At 40.0% G+C, this 18,635-nt stretch overlaps 1 protein-coding gene across 2 annotated transcripts in view; it reads right to left on the bottom strand.

Annotated features, from left to right (window-relative positions):
- EPB41L4A (erythrocyte membrane protein band 4.1 like 4A) overlaps positions 1–18,635 on the bottom strand; it is a 624,815-nt gene that overhangs the window by 65,346 nt on the left and 540,834 nt on the right. For both annotated transcript variants that reach the window (XM_069226476.1, XM_069226475.1), the window contains exons 15-17: positions 14,309–14,422; positions 7,296–7,343; positions 1,497–1,574 (exon numbers count right to left, since the gene is read on the bottom strand). In XM_069226476.1, the coding sequence (XP_069082577.1) occupies positions 1,497–1,574; positions 7,296–7,343; positions 14,309–14,422 (240 nt within the window). The remainder of the gene's footprint in view (positions 1–1,496; positions 1,575–7,295; positions 7,344–14,308; positions 14,423–18,635) is intronic.

The raw sequence follows: 18,635 nt of genomic DNA on the forward strand, positions 1-18,635 counted from the left end.
AAGGTCTTTAAAATGGTGTGTCCAACTCTGTTCAGTAGTATGAGTCGACTGTGGCTTTTATGGATATTTTGCAGATGCATGTCTTAAACTTCTCTTATCTAAAGCATGTTTTACAAAATTCAATATCTTATGCTAGGTATTAGAATTGAGTGGTAGACTTTCTTATTTCTTAACTAGTAGAGTGGGGAATCTAAAAAATAAAAACAATGGCTAAAAGAAAAACAGTTTGTGGTCACATAATGTACTCCATAGTACCCTAGCACTTGTGGGAACTACTTTGTGTGTGATGTGCTCCTTGTGAAATGACAGAATGCAGTAACTCACAGTGAAGTTAGCTGACCGACTGTCCTATGGTATATTCTTGAGCATATTCACCTATGGCAATAAAAACTCTAGAACCAGCCACGACTACAGCCTGCTAAATCCCGAGTAAAGGTCTCTTCCAACCATTAAACAACATTTTTAAAAAATATGTGAGGGTACACAGTCACTCACTATCAAAGCATTGTACTACTGTCAGAAAAGTGACGTTGCTGAGCACGTCTTCAAACACAGAGATCACTCAAAGCAGTCAGAATCTAAAGTGCTGATTAAGAGTGGCCCAAATGGCACTCCTGTGTGCCTAAAATAAAAAAAACAATAGCATGCACACTGTTCCTCAGCTTGTTGTATTTCATTAATCTGGTAAAAATGTTTCTACCAGACTAGCAGTGTATCACGCACCGAATTCTGCATGCTGCAATAACTATAAGGCATTTTCTCCAGTAAATTTCAGCAGGTTAAACCTGCCGAAATTGGCCTGGGAAAACTGAGGAGAGTCGTGTTTATTGTACCTGTTATTTATACCATGCGGTGGACTGTACACGGCTCAGAATTAAGAAACCAGTGGAAACTGGAGTTTGCGCATTAATAAGCGTTCTGGCCCAACGTCATAATATGGTCTATGTTATAGACATTGGCATGGAGTCAGGAAGGATGTTGTCGAAGAGCACATGGTGAATCGGCAGCAAACCTAGGGCCATATTTATACTTTTTTGCGCCGCATTTGCATCATTTTTTCACCCACAAGTGGCGTAAACTTACAAAATACAATTATATTTTGTAAGTTTGCGCTGCTTTTGCGTCAAAAAATAATGCAAATGCAGAGAAAAAAAAGTATAAATATGGGCCCTAGACTCCTAATGGAAAGTTCTTGCATCCAGTGGCCCTCAGCCACAACCAGGCAATACCTCATCATTCTGAATTACAGGTACAAGTGTGGGCAGTGATGTCAATCACTCAGAACCCTACCCAGAGACATCACATGTAATGCTTCCAGCAGAAAGTTGAGTAAATAATACCCTTCACAATATCGTACAAAGGATAAATGGTGGAACTCAGCATTCCAAAACAGCGAGGCTGCACCTTAACCACGAGACCCCCTCTAGGCTCACTGACAGTATGGCGCTGAGCAGCTCCAGTCCCATCATGCCCTTCGAACCATGCAATGCCTTCACCTGTTTCTCTTCTTCCGATGCTCCCGGTTGCAGTTTTCTGATTCGCTGCCACTGCTGGTATTGCAACGAGACCGTGATCTGCAGTGAGTAGCGACGATAAAGGGAGAAACAGAAAACATAACAAAATATTATTAGTTAAAAAAATCGACTTCAGCCAGGTGTTTGCGAAGATAATATATAGATCAGGCATTTAAATGGTTAACCGAGAACATATACTTTGAATGTGTATGCCATTAAGATAGCCTTCTGCAAAGCTTACACCTACCGATACGGGGGGCCGCGGCCATGAAATGTACAGCAAACACTTCTTGACACCAGTGCCCGGGTGCGGCACCGCTTTGCCCACAGTAGTAGGCAAATTGATAACTATTGCATTGAACATTTAAGGCCTCTTCCGAGGACCAGAGAATGAATAAAATGAAGATGGCAACGGTAATACACGAATAGACCACAAGATACGGGTACAGAAGGCAGTGCTGAACAGCTTTGACAGGGAGAGTGCTATTGGAATGAGTAAGTGTTATTTTATTTTACTTATCAACAACTCTGAAATAAAAAAATGGTGGAATCTTCATACGGCTCCACTAGAAATGTTATTAAAACGTCCTCAGAATCTAGCTGAGGTGTACGTAAATTATTTATGTGAAGAAACAGTCGACACAGGTTTTGCTCCAGTGTATTAACCAAAGAGCTTTTTCAAGGCTATGAAATATGTAAATCTCGTTAGTACGGATTATATGTGTAATACTTACTACACCCTGTGAGATTACTGTTCGAATGACGTGCACAGTTGTGTGCGATTAACATGAAACCACTATTGAATACAGACCCTATTGTATTCATTTGTGGGAACCATCAAGGGCAAGGACAACGCCAGGAATCAATGAGAAAAGGAATGGGTGAAGCACGCATGTTGGTCAAACACTTAATGGGAGCAAATTTAAGGGAAGCAGTGAAACAGAATATCAGGCTTGGTACAATATTCTCTTGTTGGAGGGAACACATAAGCTCCATTGGTGAAAGGATAATTCCCATCCAATTAGTCATCCCAGGTATTGGGGTAAAGATGAGATCAAGGACCCATTACAGTTTACACGGTACCATGGATGGGTGTACGTGAGCGGTGTGAAAGTTTCCCACCTCATATAAATGATGAAAATGTACATGTGTGTGCTGTGTGAAGGCTAGGGCAGAGGTGTGGTTGCTTGTTAACGTTGCTGGTACCCATATATGCTGAAGAATCTTCAAATATACTCAGTCAAACATGGAATGTAAATAGATGTAGTCAATGGTGCGGGATACTCAATTTGTGTAAACCACAAGAAAGTATGCAAAAGGGTGATAGATGACAACATAACAACGGTTGATTACAAAGTACAGTAACCTTTCAGTTCATCTTGTTCAAAGCGAAATTTATGATCATTGTCGTATCTTGAAGTGGAATAAAACTGAGGCCTATTCATAGCCTTAACTAGATTAATATAATCATGTTGGTACATCACAAATTAGATATCACCTCTTACCATGTCATGTAGCATTCATATTCACTTATGTGTTGCTGTGCTCTTACGTTTGAGCCTTATCAAGCATAGGAAGCTATCCTGAATGTTGTCAAGTATGTTTGGGGGCGGCATATATAAGACCAGAAAATAAAAAGTTGGTTGCCATCTTGTGAAACCCGAGTACAACGTAACATGTGTCATGATGACGTATGAAGCAGTAGGCACAGGCCTGTAGAAGCAAATATCTGGAAACATCAAGAATTTACTCTGATTGAGCGTTAGTGTGAACAAATGTATGAGGAGGAGATGATGTAAAATGGATCACAATTAAAATGTGCATTGAGAACCATAATAAGGATTATGAAGTCCAGTATGATCACACCTTGAGAATGTCCAGTGTGGAGCAGAAATGTAGGGTGGCGTGAATGGCTTGATTACAAAGATCATAAATTGCGGTCATAAGCTACTACTAAGGTTCAGCCTACTTATCACTTCTTGTGCTCTACAAATGACTGAAAAGGAGAAGCCACTGGTTGGTGATTTGGAAGCAATGCATGTGTGCTACTGTATTACTGTTGTATGTGATGGCCAGGAGAAAGTGAAAGCTGACCAGCTGCAATGTATGCAAAATGTGACCATTATGTCTGGAGGCCTCGGGTCAAGCAATCTAAAAGAGAAGGCCTGTATTTAATATTGATTCCAATTTAAGTTAAGTGAGTAAAAGGAAACTCAAGTTTCACGACACGTTAGTCTATCAAAACTTTTCAGTCTTCTGACAGTCAGTATGCAAAGTCAGTGAAAACGCTGGGAGTAGTCCATGAGGAAACACCTCCGTCATATTAATTGAGTGGTTGTTGAAACTTGATGGGAGCAAGCTTGCGCAGTCACTAAAGAAGTTCATAACTTAAAAAGCCACTTTACAGTGCTAGTTCAGAATGAATTACAAAAGTGGTCAAAGTAATCGTGTATACAATTCTGCAGCTTTGTTGAGACCAAACTTAACGACCTATATTTGGATAATTCATTGGCTTTCACATTTCTGTAAAGGAAGTGCCCTATTTGTTCTAGGTCTTTAGATCTTTACTTGTTCGAGTTCAAGAAAAAAATGTTGTATTTGTACATACGTTTATATTCTGTGAATTTTGATTACAGAAGGATGGCCTATTTGGTGACAGTAGGATGGCCAGAGGAAAACAAGAGTATATCTTCTAGGTCTCACAATAATTGTCAGCCACCTATAGAATGCTGCATCAGTTGACCGAGTGAAGTAGATGACCGACATGGTAAAAAAGGTCAGATAAATGAATACCAAAGAGAAACTAAAATTACTGATCAGTGTTTTCCAAGTAAAGCTTGCAGCAACTTCATAGTTTCTCTAAAGATGCTAGGGATCCATTTATGGAGACAATATGGTGTAGCAAAAAACTCAATGGCTACTTTCTTTCCAAGTCTTTATTCATAAAAAAATAAACATTATAGCAATCCCTCGATGCAGAGGCCACTTGTGATCTGCCTGCAACATCTGCTCAATTCTTCCGCCTTGGCATTCTGGTTCCCTGCCAGGTGGCTGGCAGATACAAAAATGTTCTAGCACTCCTGCGTTCTGAAGACATACAAGGTCACTTGACACAGGCCCAAGGACCACACTTCACCCCCCTGCTGGTTGAGGTACCACATGGCAGTGTTTTTTCCATGAGAAGCTGCACCAGCCACCCTTTGACACATGGCAGGGCCAAACCAATGGTTCATAGCTTTAATAGCTTAATGTGTTGCTGGCTCTACACTGGAGACAAGAGGCCTCTACAGCTCCCCCGGATGACCCCCTCTTGTGTTTCCTTCATTACTGTCAGCTTTGTTTGGGGAGGGGAAAGTGGTTTAAGTCCACTACTGCTGATCTTTGGCTGTCTCCCTAGAGACATGGAAGGGGCTGGAAAGTAGGTCCTAATGCTGACCTTGCCGGAATTTCAGGTTCAAAGACAGGGCTGCATGTGCCACTGTGTGCAGCTGACAAGGAGGATGTACAAGACTAAAAGGCCACCCTCACTGAGATCAAAGATCGAGCATTAAATATTGGATCATTGCTTGAATGTCACCGACTCATCGTGGTGAAGAAAAATCCTTGAATCTCACCCTATGTAGGATTGATCCAACGGATGGAAGCATTTGTGAGGGAAGTGGGTGGGATTATGGCTCATACTTGATGAAACCCATTAATGTTAGGCTTGCCACCATCATCTGAAGGTGGTCTACAACTAACTGCGGTAAGCCCAGTTTCAGCAGTCAGTGATTGAGGTATGGGCATACCGGAAGTACCAACCGCCAAAGAAAGCCAGTGACCACCACCACCACCCCTTTTGTCAATACCTTAAAGGGGGGGGTGGGGTGCGGGCTGGGGGTGGACTAAGGCAGAAGGGAAGTAAATGTTCCTGGACCATCTCGAATTTCAAGTACTGCCTTTGAGAATGCAGAATAGGTATATGTAAACAGAGCTCCTGTAATATAATGACACCACCCAATCTCAGGTCCCGATCAGATAATTTATGAGCCAACATAAGCATTTTTAATTTGTCCTTCCAAAGGAAGGTATTCAGGAGTCAAAGGTCAAGGATAAGCCTGGAACAGAAGACTAGCATGAATAGCTCCCATCGCCTCATTCCAAGTTTAGTACTCTCTTGCAGGCACTCTTGGATAGTAGAATTGTAACTCTTGCAGCAGGATAAGTAGATGCCCCTCCAAAATGTCTTCTGGTGCACGAGCAAAGTTGGCTGGGAAGAAAAGTAAAAGCAGGGCATACCCTCTTTGGATAATCTTTAAAACCCATGTGTCTGAAGTGATGGATCACCTAGCCCAGAGGGAATATTGATTCCTGCCTTCCATTAGTCAGTCGTGAAACACTGAGGAAAAACTAAAGTGGCAAGGTGGCTGCTGTTCGGGATGAAGAGATGGGAGACTGATGACCCTGCTGGCCTGTACAATGTCTGCAAAGCCATGTCCCCCGGCCCTGGCTGTCTACTGCATTACTGGCTGGGAAGGTTGCTACTGTCTGTAGACTAACCTCCTGAAGTAGCCCCTACATTTGCAGAACTGATGGGGGATTGTTTCACAGCAGTCAAAAGCCCCAGGAACGTGCTGTGGCCATACAATCTTTAGACTGTTCCAGTGCGGAGTCCGGACCCATCAAAGATGATGTCCATCCGTGATGTCTGCACATCACCAGAAAATCCGATGGACTTCATCCAGGTGTGCCTGTTGAGCATGACATTGGTACCAATGGCTCTACCAATGTAATCCATGGTTTCAGCCTCTGTGGATGACATATTTCACTGCTTCCTGCCCATCATAGATTGTTTGAGCCAAATAACGGAGACCAGTTCACATCAGGAATGAGTATAGCAGCCTAATAGATAGTCTACATTTATGGACCACAGTGCCAAACTGGCAGAAGAAAACATTAATCACCAATAGCATCAGTTCTACTGGATTCTTGATATGAGGGATTAGTCGGAAATGAGTTAGGGTTAACTTTTCTAATGAAAGCCTGCACAGTAAAACTCTCCAGATTAGGGTGCTTGGTGAGAAAATTTGGATCACCAGGCATAGGTCTGTATCATATGGCTACTTGCCAACTAACGCTCTTGGCACAGCTTGAACCCTGCTGTCTTTGATGGGGACATAATTCCCTAGCACACTGAAACGGTTTTCTAATAGTCAGAAGACTAAGCATGTTTGGGAGTCTAGCCAAATATCTGTTCTGGAAGAGGGGAAAAAAAAGACCTGATGTCAATGCACATGGGTGGTGCTTTTAATGCAGCTCCTCTGTGCCACTTCCTGGGTGGGATGAAGCCAGTGTAGTGCCACACCACGCCACGTAGTGGCATGAGGGAGCATTGATGAATAATTCTCTGTATCCAGTCTGGGGACTGGGGTATATTGTAAAGGTGAGGGATTTCGGTTAAAAGTGGCCATCAGAAAAGCCTCAATTTTTGACCACATTCACTACAAAAAGGATACTTTTTCAGACATTGATAGGGGTTATATATAAGGCAAGCAGAGAACTAGAAAAGAAATGACCAGTAGCATGTCATCTAAATATGCATGAATATTCATAAAATATGGCAATTAGCTACTTAGTAATTTTTTAATAGTAATAAAATCCTGCATCTCGAATCATAATAAAAGATTTTCCCACTAAATCCATGGTCCCCTATATGGTTCCTTTAAACAACATAAGTATTATAATCTCACCAGCTCACTTAACCTACTGTCTCTTCCATGCCCTTATCACTAAATTACATACCTCCTCCTTTGCTTTAAATCAGAGGACTCTTCACTGTTTTGACCTTTCCTGAAAAAAAGAAAAAAATGATTACAGTCAGCAGGTAAAATCAAACTTACCAGCTGCAAACGACAAGCTCTTAAGATCATACCACACTCTGAAGGAATGCTAACACAAGATAAGGTCTTCTGTCACTCACAGGCCTTCATCCCCACATACATTCACAGGGAATCACAAAAGGTCCCCCCATCATCATTGATATTTATGATGTGGCAGGAGGTTTTTTTGTCCTACGGCAAATGTACATTTTGCAAGTGACAGATCAGAACATCAAGAGCGCAATGAGACCCTTTTCGCAAACCAGTCGGTGCGCAATTAACACATAATTGTACTTGTTTGTGAACACGGCTTAGTACATCCACCCTCATGTTCTTTGGACTCATTTCTTTTGACTGCTGGGACCTTTGTGTGAGCAGATTTTACATGCAGGCATTTCATAGTTTCTGGATCTATTCATATATTTGTTTTTGGGTTAGTGCATCATGCTTTTTACACTTAAAGAGAGATAAGGAAGGTTAAAGCCCTCTTGCTACCTCCCAAAATCAAAACCGTGAACACAAAAAGTATGGGGGGGGACAAGACCTGATCAACCTGTGGTAGAGCCACTCTTGCCATGATCCAGTCTAATCAGACATGGTAGTGAAAACCATATGATTAGGACCTATCTTAGGGGGTTTCCCCTTACGGAATAGGTGGTCTCACACACATAATAGTGTCATGCTTCATCATTTGGCCACCTACCCCAACTCAGGTAGGACAATGCCACCTGGGCGGACTCACCCTCGTGGTTAAATAAACCCAGAGGGAGTGCTTAAATTATATTTTCTCGATAATATTGGGATCCAGTTGTTTAAATAAAATTACCTAACAGATCGCCAGTGTGTATCACACCTTTAATAGTGGTGTCTGCTGGTAAATTAAAAACAAAATAGGGATGATTTTTTGAGTATAATGACTCACTGTGTCGCTATAATTCTAACGGCCAACATATTTCTGCCCACAAAGGAAGCCATAACTGGTCTGGGGAATTCCTCAGGGCCTGAGATCCCTAGTAAGTGTAGTGTGAAGAAAAATCTATCCTTTCTTAATGGTAAAAGGCTTGTATGCAACACACTCAAGGCCTACCTGAGTGTTTACTCAAATCTGGAGGTACCCTGAACTTTAAGGGCAACTAGCCCCTGGTCTGGGGTGGGAGTGATGCCCTTTATTATCACACATTCTTCAAAATGAGACGACTGATGAATCCTGAACTACAACGTTTCAAAAATCTTCTCCCTTCAGCAAAAAAAAATACAATAACAATTTGATTAAATACATTTAGGAGAGTACAACAAAACAAAAAAGGGCTCATTGCAAAATAAAATGTTCATTCCAAAATGTAATTCTTGAATTTTTCGGTAACTATATCAATTGTCCCAATCTACTGTTAGGAATGAAATTATTGCTATTCACAACAGAACCCCTACCACAATTAGAATCTACAGCATTTTCCTATCAATCTACAGTGGATTATGAATGTGAAGTTTCTCTTTCTGATTTAAAATTCAATGTGTGTTCTTGGTGATCAGCAGAGGATCCTAGATGTGAATGTTCCGCCATCTCTCCATTAGATGAACCCGTGAGTCCCTCACATGGTGTGGAACTCCAAGACACACCAAATAACAAATGACTGCTCCCACCTCATGATTCTTCACTTCCCTGAGCTCCAGAGCCTCTACATTTTGCAATGTGGCTAAGATGCCAAACCTTACCATCACTTCGTTATGTGGAATTTCCCAAACACTCTAAAATCTTCAAAGGCTTAGAAAACAGACTAACTAATTTTTTGAACTTTTCAAACTTCTTTACTTTAAACCTATCACCAACAGAAACTACCATGTTAAAAGTCATAGCTTTTCATAGAAACTTCTTGTACATTTTTATGTTAGCTCTTACCATCTCAGGAGACCATTCTAACTTTCTAGACTCACTCATCCATTCCATGTTATCCTTAGTATAAGGTTTCCTACTCCTCATTATTTCAAATGCACTATGTCCTGTGACAGAGGTCACAGACTGATGTGCTCAGAGTACTTTCTTTGATTCAACTTCACAATTCTTACCATTTTACCGCTAGCTGAATTGAACCCTAAATCACTAAATTAAATCTCTCCACAGCACCACTCCCTACTGGATGGCACAAAGATGCATTGTGATGAATGATGCCGTTCCTCTTTAAAAATCCTCAGCTATTTCAGACCTGCATTGTGACACATTTTCACTGATTTATTTCTTAGGCAAACCTTTCCTCTAAAAGATTCCATCAAAAAATCTTACAACAGTATTGGCAGCTGGCCTAGATCACTTCTATTTCTCCTTATTTCGAAAAATGGTCAACCACAACTCTCACATACTTGCACAGTCCCAGAGTAAGATCGTCAGAAATCAGAAAGCTGATGGGTTGTAAAATGGTTGTCACAAACGTTATGCAGGCTGTGCATTGTGACCTTTCTTGTTGTCAACAAGCGCGTTGAAACTGACATCTTCACATGTGCACTGCAAGTGGTGAATCTATACAGACGCCAAACTTCCTGGATCTTCCTCTTCCAAACAATCAGTGCTAATTCAGACTTCACAATGCGAAAAGAGACAAGGTCATTCTTGTTCCCTTACCTGAATATAGATCTACAGTGGTCTGCTATCTACTCAAAAGCCTTGCAACTGCCTACACACACACATTCTTATATCGGGTTCCATGACATCACAAACTATGATGTAACATGGAATCCTGAACTACAACTCTGCAAGAGGAGAGGTAGTGATAGAAACTCAGTGCAACGGAAGGTAGGGAAAGCAGTGATGTGGAGCGAGAGTCGGAAGGTAGAGAAAGAGAGGTGAGGTGGTGAGAGAAAGGAGATGTGGAGAGGTAGCGAACAGATGGTGAGATTAATGCAGAGGTTAGGCATTAAGAGCGAACAAGAGGTGGGGTAGAAAAAGAAGTGAGGTAGTGAGAGAGGTCAGGTAAAGAGAGAAACGCTAAGGAAGATAGTGGTGAGGGAGAGAGAGGGACAACAGAGGAAGAGAGCACTGATTTATAGACAGATGAAAAGGTAACGTAGAGAAAGAGATGAGAAGTAGCTGGAGTTCAGCTGCAGAGAGTGAGGAGGAAACAGCACTGTGGTGCAAAGAAATACAGGAGGAAAAGAGAAGAAGGACCCAGGTAGAGAAGTAGCAGTAGGCACAGAATGGTACACGTCATGAGAGAGGGAGAGAGACGTGGATTAGAGATACAGGTAAGATAGACCTACATGAGGTAGACAGAGATGAGATAAAGAGATAGGAGAGGTACACAGAGATAGTAGAGATAGGTAGAGACACAGAGTGATAGAGAATGAGGGGATGAAGCAAAAGAGTTGAGTTGAGGTAATGAGCAAGAGAGAGAAAGATTTCTTAAATTGAACTGCCGCAAACTGCCTGAGAGGTCAAGAATTAAGGCGAGGCAGTCTGGTCATGCTTATGCACACGCTTACTAGAGTGAGGCAGTGGGAAGATGTGAGCACTGGGAAATTGCCCATTTTGCTCATGCCTCAAAACAGCTCTGTAGGGATGGTGTTTATAGCCACCTGCACAATGTTTGCTGCAGTTATCCAAACCAGGTTTCAGAAACGCTATCTAATATTTTTTAGGGTCAACTGCTTATGGTTAAATAGTACACGAATAAATAGGACTGCAATCATGTACACCTCTGCAGTGGGTTAATTGCAAACATCCACTAAGTACACTTAGATATGTCTTTGTATGTGATCTCATATTTTCTAAGGAATAAATCTATATTCTCCTGGTTACATGTATATTCTGTTAGAGGGACCTGATTCACAAAACATTTTGTGTACCTATGTTGGCCGCTGTGCATGCAAATGGCAGATACAGGTTCAGTGAATCAGTATTTGAGGACACTTGTACTCGCTAGCGGACCTTACTAAAATGGAATATCTGCCAGTAAGGATGATTCTTCACAGTGAAAAATATAAGGTTATTGATGGAAACATGGTTCTAGACGGAATGGAAGGAGGTGGTCGTGGGAATGCGAATGCACAGATTACTTAGTAATCTTGGTTGCCTTCCCTGTGGATAACTAACAGGAGCAAATATGAAACCGAAGGCCTATTCAAGGAAATCTAATACTACTATTTTTGAAGATTGTGTGCTTCTCCAAAAAGTTAGACATCTACTCAAACACTTAAGGGAAATCTATGATGAAAAGATTTCCAACTTCCAAAATTAGGTTTGTAAATTGGCCCCACTTTCTTAAATATATCAATCAATCAACATATTCTTTATTTTGGAATTTATCAAACCCCATAAAAAGTCATACATAGATAACATTATCAGGATCAATACAGATTTAAAAAATTTGGAGTTTCTCTGCGCAAAGTGAGAAATTCATGGAAATCGTCTAAAACGAATGGGTGATCAATCAGAAAGCAAACATCTTATTTTAACTGCATCTGCAAGAAAACTTGTGAGAGAGAAACATATAGAGTCATTGTCCAATAAGTGTAAAACCATAAGGGTAGGACTTTATTAAAAAAGCCATTTTTTAAAGTAGCGGTAGGATAAAAGCTCTGCGTGGAATCACATAAAATTCACACAGCATAACAAAATGTAGTATGTCTTGTACATAGATAAAATCACAACCACAAGAACTAAAATTTGACCCAAAGTTATAGCCCCTTGGGAAGGCTAACCACCAGTGCAACTGACCGAGTCTGAACCTTGTCAGCAAGAAGACGTGGTTTGGCATGCTGACCCTGATGAGACAGGGATCCATCAGCAAGACTGTTTTTAATATGTAGTGAGCTTGAACCGATGGTTTAAAAAGTTGCAAAGCCTCTCTCCTAGGATGCCTCACTGAAGCAGATATTTCCCACACCCAGATCATATCCAACACTATCATCTCGGGCTTTTCAAACATTCTGGGCAGTGTAGCTCTCAAACAGATCTATTGATAACAATGTACATAGAACAGGCTTTAGGTCTGTTCCATTATACCAACTGGCTTTGACCACCTCCTTTAGCCATTAGCTTTAGACACTGTCAATCATATGTTTGCTCAGTCCAGAAGAGTAATTATCTCTCATCTAATGCTATTGGCTGTTTGGGTGTATCCTTCTACTTCAAGCAACCAATCAATCAATCAATCAAAAAACATTTACAGAGCACACAGCTGCCAACAGGTATTCGGGCACTAGTTGCACTCGAGTGCCTGCACTGAACTGTATGAAGGACTCATTTACAACTATAGACCTCTATGTCCCCTGCTACTGGCTCCCTCCTGTGTCTCTCGTTCCAATGGCTCTGCCAATGCTTGTTGCTTTCTGGATCATAGAAAGGGACCAATCTTCTACAGAAAGCAGAAACCAAAAGCAGCATTTACAATATATAACAGTCCAGTATCTCATGTAGTGATCTCAGTCCAAACCTGTTCCATGATCAATTATTCAGCATGTGCAGTGTGAGATCATACACCACGACCTATACTATCTATCCACAAATGTAGGACCATACTAAAAGCCCTCCTTCATCTTACTGACTTCCTTGACCTTGAGCTATTTCTAAGAAGGTGCATTCACTAGGTATTAATATTGAGCTTCTGTGTATCATTCCCTAATAATACAATGATCAATTCAGTACATTTCAGAATCATGTCTGAGCCCTTTTGACACTATGAACCTCTGTGTACATTATTCATCTAATCACGTATGTTTCTCCTCAAACCCTCTGCTGCATAAGATTACATGCAGGAATACATTTGCATTTCCCTTCTTTTATCCAGGTAGGTAAGACAGCACTTTACTTTTTGAGTTACTTAAAGGAGATGGTGTACTAAGCATCAAATGCACTAACACAAAACCATTTCCTTATCTTACCAGTCGTAAAATACAACACTTCAGTCACATTAACACTTTCTTAAGTATAAAGAACTCTTTGGTGGGCTCTGTTCACAACATGATTTTTCATCTTAGCTAAGATAATACCTTCTTCCCACTCACCACAAGTGGGACACACATAACAAGCTAATGATGATGGATGCCATTTCCTATTTTGACACACACTCCTGGATCCCTGAAAGAATCTGTATCAGTACAGGGACTTTTTCCACACCTGGTGCTGCCCTTCATCATTCAAATGAGAACTAAAATCTACACACCCATTCTAGCCACACACTGGAGGAACCACAATTCAACCTTCAATTAAAAAAGAGAGAGGGCATGTCTACCAAATCTCTGTTTGGATAAGAACAGACATTAGCTGAATTCATACTAGGTTATATAACATTTATCACAATCACAATGGGGAATCACTTAAAGTATATCTATTAAAGGGAAGATGCACATATTTGCAGGCAGCCTAGTTAATGTCATAGAACACCCTGCAGGCAGAAGTAAACCTTTAATCAGGGTTGTATGCAGTAGTTGACACATTGCATGGACGGGAGTAGGCATAGCTATATTTGTTTCGATTAGTCATACTAGAAGGGGCAGTTCTCACAAGAATGATGCCAATCCCTGTTGAGTCTTGTGGAAAAGTGGAAGCACAATCTAGGTCCATGACTATGACCAGTGAGGTACCTCCAAGTCTGAGAACAGTGAACTTAACATTTCATGGTAATGTGCTGATTCTGTGTTATGCCTATGACCATCCTTTGTGCATTTGCGCCACCACTCCACTTCTTTTGGGATTGCCATGGCAATGGCATGCCCTTGTGAACAGTGAAAAGAAAGAAAAGAGCTGGATACTTCAAAAGCTATGGTGCAACAATGACTTTATCACATAGCAAACTCTCAAGCAACAAACATAAGTTTGACCACACAATAAAAGAGAACATGATTCTCAAAGGCTAGGTTCCCGTATTAATAGACTTTGAACAAAAAAAAGATGAGAGACAAAGACACATGAAATGCTCAATGTTTAGATAATATGTTTGTACTTACCTTCTTCGCCCAGGTTGGCCAGAATCATTGTCACTTCCACCTGAAGGGTTTCGTCGTCGAGGGGTGGGGAACTTTGGTGACTTGTTGCGGTCAGTGGGAGAATTGTACAGTCCACTAGAGTTAAAAAGCAAAAGTCAGCAATCACCCACAGAGCTATAAGCAGCGAAAAACAAATAATCCCAATGATGCTGAAGTTTTTTTTTGTAAGCATGTAAATAATTCCTAGAAGGAATACTGGCTGACCATGCAATATAAAGACTTTCTATGACACAATAATCATTTTTAGAAATACTCTAGCTGAAACAGTGTAGTCAAATACGTTATCTGCACTGCTATTGTTTAACTGTTCCCCAATGAGAATAATAAAGACCAACCCATATGAAGATAGTACTAGTTTTATGTGATTTTCAACAATATATTTAACAGAAAATGGTCTGTTGAAAGAATATAATATCCGCAGTGTATCACGAGTGTAACAAAAGTGGAGTCCTAAGGTAAACAGCTGTATCTGTTTAAAAAAATATGGAAATTAATTAAAACACTATGCTTTTATTTAGGAGCTTGTAGAGCAGCTATTTCCAAGTTTAATCATTTTTTTAAAAAGTTGGCTTTGGCAAGTTGTAATTTAATGAGGTTTTCAGAAGTTTTAAAATCTTGGGATTATCAATTAAAAAACTGTAATTGTTTTTTTAAATTAACTGAATTTGACATTGTTAAAAAGGTTTGCATTCTTTATAACTACACTATAGAAGTTAATAATAGCTAAAAATTGGGACTGACAGATATGTAAAACTGGAGATCTAATTAAGATGGAAATATATTGTTGATGAAAATATTGGATTGAATATTGTCCTCTGTATTCTAACATTGCATAGTAGGAGAATAACCCCTAGCACAAAATGTTTTAATAAAAATCAGGCAAAACATGTTCCTACATACACAAAAGCGAGATGGAATTGTCACTTATTGTTTTTCCTGCCAAAATTCCTATAATCACAGAAAATAAAATGTGTTTTTCTGCTGGAATTTCCTTGGGAAAAATATTAAAAGGAAGCGTGTAGACTGTCAATGTACCTTTTTGAACTGCCTTAGATGCCTGCGTGGTTAACGCTAGGTTTAATGCTAAGTTTAAGTTAGTTCCTGCCAATAACACTTAAAAAGCAGATATATGCATTTGACAGCCTGGATGGTGCGAAACTGGCAACTGTCATCCTCTGTTGATTTCACAGGCAGCAGTGGCAAGGTGGAGAGTAATTATATCATTCTTTCTGACTACACTTCACTCATATACAGTGCATTAAAATGTTCAAACCCTCAGAAATCTAAAAACAAAAGTAAATCAAAAATGTAAACAATCACCAGGCCGATAACAATGAATCGGGAAAGAGACAGGAATTAATGATAATTGAGGGCATTACATAAGGAATATCGATTAATCAAAATACTGCAGCATTCTCCATGAAAGAAAAGGGGATCTGATGGCGACCTTTAAATTAGAGTATAGTTTTAAGATATACTTTTTGTCAGCAGTTTGGCATGGATCAGTGAACTGAGAAATGGGGGTTCTGATTTATCTCAGTTGTCTGGCAAATCAGAGAGGGGGTAAAGCACAATCTTAAAGGTCACCTTGTTTGCCACCAGTTACAGGCAAAATACCTTCATCATGCCCAACAATCTGAAAGGCTGTGAAGCTGCCACTCCTCCGGCTCTTCAAGCTACTTAGTTTGACAATTGTCGGGTTGACTATTTGCTCTGCCAGGGCAAGATAATACAAAAAAGGTGCTTCCCAAATCTTGTCTTATATGAGTTTAGGCACATTAGTTATTATGACACTTTAGATGTCCTTTGTCAGAACAGATTTTTATTATTGCGGGCAATGAGTTCGGAATCAAGGGTGTAGTGTACACTTGATTGGAAAAAGGCCTTGTTTGGAAACTAGGTTGCTGTTACAGTACAGGATCTATTGGTAGAGGCTGAGTTTTGCTCTGATGTAGGGCTTTGGGAATTTGACTTTAAGGAGGATCTCATACTTTGGTACTGGAGGCACTGCTCTCAGTCCAGTTCTTGATTCTGTGGCTTTGGCTAGGTTTTTCCTATTTCACGGTGCAGACTAAGAAAGACTAGTCTAACAGCTTGATGCTGTACTAGCAGGTTTGCCTCTCCTGTCTGTAGACTGTCTTGTGTCCTCTTGAAGCCTCTATATTTTTCTCTAGTCCCTGAAAACTTTGTAGGACACAAGCAGAGTGGCAGGCAGATAAATGAAATAGGTACAGTGTTAAGCTCTCTGTCCTTAGGCTGCTATTTTGGTGAGTCTAATCTTGGATTTATGCTCAAAATGAACTGGTGCGACAGGACATAAATTGAGCTGCAAGTTGACAGAATTGCACCCCTTCGTGCAACTTTTTGTTCACCGATCTCTTGTGCACTTATCCAGGAGAGGTCTTTAGAAGACAATCACTTTTCTTAAACAATACATATAGTTAGTGATTGCCTTAGCCTCTGTTCCTCTACCACCCCCTTCCTCTGGATGCTGGAATAAACGCCTATCAATCTTTAGGCACCCCCTCTGTCACATGTGCTGAATTCTTCATAGTACAAACTGTCGTCCTTGTTCCTGCTGCTCTATCACCAGAATTTCTGTGGGTGTGTCCTACCTTATATTTGTTTTGATAATTTATTTTAGAAGAGGAAACGTAAGGGTAACCAACCATCTACCCTCATGAGGTTGAATGAACCTCTGGACTCAGATAGGTGTGAGTGCTTGGCTCTGAACAGAAATGAAGTCAACAATAAACAAAACCAAACAATACCATCATTAATCAACATTAGAGTCAGTAATTTAAACACACCATTACCTATTTGGCAATGAAACACCACATCAGTTTAGTAAAGTTCAAACATTGATAGCCCTTTAGATTAACAATGCTGAGATCCTGTAAACCAAGCGCAAAACCAAATTATAAAGATACATGAATAACACAGGTTGACCAAACCTTCCAAAGAATCTCAGCTTTGACAAAATATGAATTATTAGGCACTCAAGAATCACCATACTGAATAACAGCAATATCAGATGCACAGTTGCGACTGAATACATTAAGTTAACATAGATGTATTATTCCCAATCATTTAATTTGCACAGCCAAATTCAGAATGTGACATTCTAACTATTATCCTAATTAGATTAAGCATGACTTCATGCAAAAGAAAAAGAAGACAAAGACTAATTTGAAAAACATCTTTCTATGGCGCTTACTAAAATAGCAGTTGGGCTTTTATAAAAGAAAAACATGAAAACCTGCAAGAAAGACACATGCAAACCATGCTATACCTCTCCTTAATGGGTTCAGCTGGCAGCAGAGGAGCGTCTTCTGGTCAGCTTCAGTGGACAGTGACATATATGGGAACAGTTCAGTAATATTTGGCCTTAATGCATCTGAACTGTCAGTGGCACACAGCACATTATTTCACTAACAGAAATATAAACACATCTGAACACAGCAAAGGACAAAGAGCTAACATCCCAATATAAGGTTCCAAAAATAACTAACTACTCTACCATTGGTTTAGTCTATAAGTGATTTTGAACAGAACCAAAAAAGCATGTTTCTTCATGTTGCAATTCTCGTGTTCTTTTCTCCCTCATTGGTTCAGCTTCTTTCACTGCCATCACCAGTTTCCAATGTAGAAATAAAATGTTTCAAACTACATAAAGCTACTGAAAGCCATTGTTATCTGTGGAACACTATCTAATAGGAACTAAACAAAATGTTACAACAGGAGAACATTTCTCTCAGAGACTAGATCATCACACAGGATGATTCAGAAAGAACAGAAAACTTTTCACTGCCTATTTCATTCTGAATTAGCTTAACGTGGGCCTTTTCAAACACCCTGTAGCTTACATTTCATAAAACTCAAACTATTTTGTTTCTGTACATGTAATTATAATTTTTCATTACTCTCAGTTAGTTAAACAGAAAATACATTTAATAAGAGAGTGATTTATTTTCATTTTACAAAATATCTGTGTCAATTATCAGTGTAGGCCTCATTTTCATTTCAGCCTTGCACTTTTAAACGTGCGTTTCCCTTTCAGTTAATCAGCAATTTTATTAGTAATTTTCGCACTCTAACTCCTGGGACAATGGGTTTGACGGAAGAATGGATTCGTGGTAGCCTCTATTTATGGCTGTTCTTCCTATTTGCACAGTCCTCTGGATGTTATATCACTAATATTTTTTGGTTCTCTTTTTTTTAGACTAAAGGCTAGTTTAGTAGCACAGGGAGTCTGTGTGGCACAGTGCACCTTAGAACTCTGTGTGCT

The sequence above is a fragment of the Pleurodeles waltl genome, chromosome 1_1, assembly GCF_031143425.1.
Source record: "Pleurodeles waltl isolate 20211129_DDA chromosome 1_1, aPleWal1.hap1.20221129, whole genome shotgun sequence".
Classification (NCBI taxonomy): Eukaryota; Metazoa; Chordata; class Amphibia; order Caudata; family Salamandridae; genus Pleurodeles; species Pleurodeles waltl.